Raw genomic sequence first — 7259 nt, forward strand, 5'->3', positions numbered from 1 at the left:
ATATATATATATATATATATATATATGTGTGTCCGTTAGCACGATAACTCGAGCAAAAATGATCCGATTTTGATAAAATTTGGTACAAACGTGTAAACCTACGTTTATTCGAACGAGTTCGCGATCCAGCATGATCGGACCATGGGAACGGGGGTTTATGGGGGGTTTATGGGGTAAAAATAGGTTTTTCCCATTTTTGACCCAAAAAACATAAAATTTAGCAATTTCTTTCCCAACCATTTTGTAGAGCTCAAAAAACAAATAATTTAGTATATTGAAGCGTTATTATGCGCCTAATGTTTACGGAGAAAATTCCAAAAAAACCGTAAATTTAAAATGCCCATGTTATTCTTATGGAGAATAAGTAAACTGTTGTAGTTTGCTTGTTTATGAACATATTTTGATCAAATTTGGAAAATGTTTTTATTTCTTACTAAAACATTTAAAAAAAAAAAACAAAAAACAGTTTTACCCTCCCTGATGCAGCAAACCTAAGTACTTGTTAAACTAATTCTATTTAAATAGGAAATAAATGTTATATTTTTAAGTAGACATTTTAGTGTAAATCCAATCAGGCAAATGGAAATTCGCTTAGTCTGCAGGTTTGCTGCGGCGGGGGTATTTTATATTTTCGTTCGTAAAATTTCAGCGAGTAATGTACAACACAGGGGTTTTCTAAACTTAGCCATCTTCACCTATGGGGAGCTTAGGAGCTTTGACAGGCACTTCACTTACGTACTCGAATGTTAGATATTACGAGTTGGCACAGTGACATAGCCAGGTGGGGGTCCTGTGGGTCCGGAAAACGCATAAGATCCATGTTAATTTTTTCAAATTTTTAAACTCATTTTTTGCGCTTATCTTTGAGCCTATTTAAATTTATAAAGGGATTCTGCACACCTACAGGAAAATAGCTTTCTAACGGTATGCGTAGATTTTCCCTACGATGCACACGAGCTGAGAAAAAAGGTTTTAAAGAAACATGCTTGCTTATTAATATATAGATAGATAATTATATAAGTTACATAATAATACACTGTATTGATGTTGGGGTTGTTTGTTTTCAATGCCAGGAGAGGGGGGCTATATTTTCAAAAATTGTCCCTGACCTCCCTTCTACCCGATCGGGCGGTTGGTCGACCCCCCCCCCATTTTGAAATCCTGACTACGTCACTGGTTAGCACTTAGCAGCCTTTCAAGATCCCAATAATTATTAACCTCCAAATAAGCCTTATAACTAGTACTGCGTGTTAACTGTTGACAGCAAAGCTGAAACCTTCTATTACTGTTGAGCGATTTTATAGAAAATGTTTCAAATCAAAAGAGGCCCTAACCTAAGTGTTTACTAGGTGGCGTTCGCAGAGGCATCCACAAAATTGAGCGGAGTCATCAAGGGTTTATATTATATTGTTTTGGTCATACTGCAGTAATACCAGTCGTTTTTAATGCATGCACGGGTCTAAAGTAGCATTTTTACTCTTTAGGAAGAAAAATAGTTTTTAGCCCCTATGGAGTAAAAATCAGCTGTTGTCAGCTCAGTTGTAAATTTCTATTGTAAACGATTGTATCGAAATATGTATCGATTCGTGCTTTGTAATTATTTTAACCTACAGTCTACATAGTCTCTTCCCATAGCGTTTTAGCATTGCAGATACATTAATCCATTCCCACACTCAATACACTCACCTTTACTTCTTCCTTCACCACCCTCCACCCACCAAGTCGTGGACCTATTTCCCTCTCCTCCCATAGCATTTTAGGACTGCAGATACATTAATGTAGGGTAATTGCCAAAGACAGTTCCCACACTCTGCACTGCAAGCCGTACTACTTCCTTCACCATTTCCTACGACATAGACTTGTTTCCTTCCCATCTCATAGCATTTTTGGATTAAAGATACATCAATCTAACTGCCACAGACGGTTTTCACACTATGCTCATACTTTACTACTTTCTAAGCCATTTTTTACATCGTGGACCTGTTTTCATCACTTTCCATAGCAATTTAGTATTTTAGATACGTTAATCTAATTGCCACAAAAATTCCCCACACTCCGCACTGATAGCCTTTACTACTTCTTTCACAATTTTCTATGTCGTGGGGATGCTTCCATCCCTTCTCATAGCATTTCAGCATTGCAGTTACATTAATCGAACTGCTACAAACGGTTTCCAGTTCCCACACTCCACACTGCTCACCTTACTACTTCCTTCACTTCTTCTTACGTCGCGGACCTGTTTCCCTCTCTTCCCATAGTATTTTAAGATTGTGGATACCTTAATCTAATCGTCATAAACAGATCCCACACTCCGGACAGCTCACCTTGACTACTGCCTTCACCACTTCCTACGTTTCGGACCTTTTCTCTCCCTACCCATAGCATTTTAGGATTGCAGATACCTTAATCTAATCGTCATAAACAGTTCCTACACTCCAGACTGCTCACATTTACTACTTCCTTCACCACTTCCTACGTCACGGACCCGTTTACCTCCCTTCCCATAGCATTTTAGGATTGCAGATACCTTGATCTAATCGTCATAAACAGTCCCCACACTCCGGACAGCTTGCCTTGACTACTTCCTACACCACTTCCTACATCGTGGACCTGTTTTCCTCCCTTCCCACAGCATTTTATGATTGCAGATACCTTAATCTAATCGTCATAGACAGTTCCCACACTCCGGACAGCTCGCCTTGACTACTTACTTCATCACTTCCTACGTCGCGGACCCGTTTTCCTCCCTTCCCTTATAATTTTTGGAATGCAGATACCTAAATCTAATCGTCATAAACAGTTTCCACACTCCAGACTGCTCACCTTTAGTACTTCCTTCACCACTTCCTACGTCGCGGACCCGTTTTCCTCCCTTTCCATAGCATTTTATGATTGCAGATACCATCTAATCGTGATAAACAGTTCCCACACTCCGGACAGCTCGCCTTGACTACTTCTTTGATCACTTCCTACGTCGCAGACCCGTTTTCCTCCCTTCCCTTATAATTTTAGGAATGCAGATACCTTAATCTAATCGTCATAAACAGTTCCCACACTCCGGACTGCTCGCCTTTACTACTTTCTTCACCACTTCCTACGCCACGGAACTGTTTCCCTCCCTTTCCATAGCATTTTATGATTGCAGATACCTTAATCTAATCGTGATAAACAGTTCCCACACTCCGGACAGCTCGCCTTGACTACTTCTTTCATCACTTCCTACGTCGTGGGCTCGTTTTCCTCCATTCTCTTATAAATTTTGGAATGCAGATACCTAAATCTAATCGTCATAAACAGTTTCCACACTCCAGACTGCTCACCTTTAGTACTTCCTTCAGCACTTCCTACGTCACGGACCTCAAGCTAGTGTCGTCATTTAATTAAATTTCTGATCCATACCGTTTCTGTTCTAATATCTGTGGAATAATGCTATCAGCTATTTCTTTATCTACTGCATTCAAAAGTCACCAGCTGATCATATGTCTTTGTTTATGTGTCAAATACTGCTTCCATAAGGATTACATTGAATCTTTGAGACCCAGTGGGGCGGATTCCTGAGAGTTATTTTTAACGCCATATAGATGTTGGCACTCACCGATATGGTCTTAATCACCATCCAAAATTTGAAAACGATTGATTCAGCCGTCTAGGAGGAGTTTGCGTATTACGAAATGCATAAAAGTCGACGTATAAGAGCTTCGCCCGCTTCGCTCGCTCCGCTCAATAATATGTTGAAATCCACAAAATTAAAGATAATTTGATTGAACTTGGTTTTATTGGTTTTTTTCTGTATGTTAAGTATTACGAAATTCAAATACAGATTAATCTATTTTAAGAAACAACAATACCGGCTTAGTTTGTGAGAGATGAAATTTAATTTACGAATTACCAGTTCAGAGGAAGTTTTAAGAGACAGAAGGAGTTCGAGTGATCAAGGCGTCGTTACAACAATTACCAAGTTACTGTTTTGTCGAAACTTCGAATCGTTAATTTGCTATTTCGATTATTGAATCAAAGATCTCAACGCTCCGACAGATAGTACCTCCACTTCAAGGGAAAATTCGGCAAAGGAACAGCACAGTTTCCCCCACCTCAATCGGAGTCCTTTAATCGAAGTCTATTGCTACCACATTTAAATACAAAACGACCAATAGACATACAGTTTTGCCAATTTTCGCATGAACATGGTTGAGTAGGAAATTTACTCGTGACGAATACTTAGTATCGATGTATCTTTAGCATTAAATTTGCACCTAATGCATTCATCATGCATGCATTAGGCGAAGGAAAAATCTTGTATACAAAAAAAATCTAAGTCTATATAGTGCTTTAATAGCGGACAAAACGTAACTTTTCTTTCTAATACTTTTTACAAAATTTGAATAGATTAGAAGCTTCCTTGTGTCAGGTGCACTATGAAAATGTCTTAAATAATATTAGGCTCAATAATTAACTAGTAAAAACGTTGCTCGAAATCGAGCAATTGTAAAGAAGTAAAGTAGTTATTTAAAAACAAACAAAAGTCATCATAGTTTCCAATGAGTTTAAAAGATTTTGAATTGAAAAATAAATAGCAGCAATTAAATTATACAGCTAATCAACATGTAAACAATTATGTTCTTTATAAGGATAACATGGGAAATTTAACAGCCACTGGGGCAGAGCCCAAAGAACATAAAAAAAATGTAAGGTCAGTTTGCAAATCTACGCGACACGCTCGAGACGTTAATGGAGAAAATCGGTTAAGAAATGGCGGAGGAGTTCAACCGACAAAGTTTCATGTAGCGTATTAATTACGGTATATATATTAGGTTTGCTGCTACAGTGAAGGAACAAGTTTGTTTGTAAAATGTTAAAGGCAAAGGATACGCGTCCAGTAACCGGGTGTGGATTAGGCGTCCGGCAGTTTCTGTCATAACCTAACCTAATTAACCAAACTTGCTGACAAATAAAAAAAAAATCGAATGAAGGTTAAATTCTGTTCATAAAATAAAATTATAAATACCTCAGATTCTAACAAAAGTTGTACAGTTAAGAAAAAATGGCAATCTAAGCAAACCCTTTGACAAAAAGTAAGTGCCATCGAAGGGATTCGATCTTGATACCTCTTGTACCTCAGCCGAGTATTCTATCCACACCACGGACCTTGATGGTTACACATCGTGTCGTTGTGGTAATGGTGTTCCGGGGCCCCACAACCCGGTGACGTCACTGCCGGACGCCTAATCCACTTTCGGTTACCGGACACGTACCCTTTGCGAATGTTAAAAGTATAGTAGGCTATAAAATAATTAAACCTTCCAAAATTGATCAAAATATATCTATAAACAAACTAGCCTACAACAGTATACTCTTTCTCTATAAGAATAACATGGTATTTTTAAATGTTACTGTTTTGGGGAATTTCTCCTGGATTGGGCAAGATAAAATTTAATATTTTATGTTGGTTTTCGATACTTTCGTACGATAATTTATGCATACGATAGTTTACACAAAAGTTTTTATTTCAACTTAGGTTGGTTAACGAGTTTGCCAATTTGATAGAAAAATAATTATTGGTATAAGCCCATTTTGCCGTTGATGTAATTCAACAATGTCCATTTTCATAAAGTGGCCACAACATTGTTGGGAATGGGTGTCTACAAATGCCATAGTCAAAGCCCACAGTTATTCGGAAAGGTATACTGTTGTCTGATGCATTTTTAAGAAATTCCAAAATAAATTAAAATACTTGCTACCAAAGTTTCGACACTTACCTGAGTCGAGCATTTCCACAGCTTGCTTATGAACACCGGCGGTTTGTAAGAAGGCTCTCTCCAATTGGGAGTGTCCACAAATTCCATCCTCGACGCGACGCGGACGCAAACAATTTTAAGCTACGTTGTAATTTTACCGATTTTGAAATATGTAATGAGAAAAAAGTGTTAGTTTATGAGCCTGATATGTTTACGTGTTTAACTTTCTGTACCGAATCAATGAATAACCATGGCAACGAGATGGTGGATGTAAAACAAACATGAACATATGGTAAACAAGAGTTTCTCGGAAACTGATGGATTCGGATAGGAGAAGAGGACAATGAAAATTTCATTAGTTAAGAAAGAAAAACGCAAGTTGCAATATTATGTTAATTATACTATAACCAATGTTTGTTATTAGTTATATCAATAATTAATCAATTATTTAAGATGGGGACGCCACTGTGCGTATTTAACCCAAATATGAGTGAAGGATGAGTGTAGGATGAGTGATTTTTTTTAATTGGTTGTTGATACTGAACAATCTATATATTAATTTGAAACTGTTTTTCTTTGTCATAGCTAAATTGAGAGAACGGCTGGGCGTAGAAACTCGGTAGAGGTGTCTAAAGAAAGGTCTTGGTCTGTAGATGAGCCATCAAAAGAGAAATGTGGTAAATTCCCTTGGGGCTCTGCCCCAGTGGCCTTTGAATTCCCATCCCATGTTATTCTTATGGAGGAAAAACTGGGTTTTTGTCCCAGCTAATTTGAGAGAACGGTTGGGCGTAGAAACTTTGTAGGGGTCTCTAAAGAAAGGTCTTGGTCTATAGATGAGCCATCAAAAGAAGAACGAGGTAAATTCCCTTGGGGCTCTGCCCCAGAAGCCTTTAAATTTGCCTCTTCAAATTTGTTTACCATATGCATAATTCTACACTACTTTTTAATGAAACAGCTGTTAATATTTAAATTGTGATTTATTGAATTTTTCAAAATGAAGTACAGTATTTGCAATGGGTTTTTCTGATTTTAAAATCGATTTTATTCTGCATCGTGTCATGTTTTGGAATATAATGTTCTATTACCAAATCAGTAGAAAATCCTAATAACACAGTAACTGTTAAAATTATTTCTTAATGTGTTAACTTATATCTATAAGTAGGCTTGGTTTCTGCCTTTTTTTACCACTTCTTGGAGATTGTACATAGGTGATATTCTTTGGCGTATTGCATCTGTAGACGAAACTTGGGTTGGTGAAATTATTACAATGGAAAAAAGCGAGAAATCCTGGACAATTTGATATAGGCTAAAAATAAAACTGAATTAACAATATGCTACATTTCTTGAGCAATCATTTAAATAACCGATTTGCAAACAATGGAAACATTGAAAAAGTCATAGAACACAACCAAGTAGAAGAAAAGAAATATTTATTTCTTTTTTTTCATTTATAATCGTTATTATAGACAACCTAATGCAGCTATGAGAGGGAAAAAGTTGTAGAAACACTAAAAAACAATATCA

The 7259-nt window shown here is 37.1% G+C and overlaps 1 protein-coding gene across 4 annotated transcripts in view; it reads right to left on the minus strand.

Annotated features, from left to right (window-relative positions):
* LOC128999855 (heterogeneous nuclear ribonucleoprotein L-like) overlaps positions 1-5983 on the minus strand; it is a 225008-nt gene extending 219025 nt beyond the window's left edge. For 2 of the 4 annotated variants that reach the window (XM_054426571.1, XM_054426570.1), the window contains exon 1: positions 5757-5983. In XM_054426571.1, coding sequence (XP_054282546.1) covers positions 5757-5843 — 87 coding nt within the window. In that variant the 5' untranslated portion in view covers positions 5844-5983. The remainder of the gene's footprint in view (positions 1-5756) is intronic. The other 2 variants (XM_054426573.1, XM_054426574.1) reach the window with 2 other exon arrangements.
* Positions 5984-7259: the final 1276 nt, after the last annotated feature.

The sequence above is a fragment of the Macrosteles quadrilineatus genome, unplaced genomic scaffold (genome assembly GCF_028750875.1).
Source record: "Macrosteles quadrilineatus isolate MER2022 unplaced genomic scaffold, UCM_ALF_1.0 Scaffold_8__2_contigs__length_117827958, whole genome shotgun sequence".
Lineage (NCBI taxonomy): Eukaryota > Metazoa > Arthropoda > Insecta > Hemiptera > Cicadellidae > Macrosteles > Macrosteles quadrilineatus.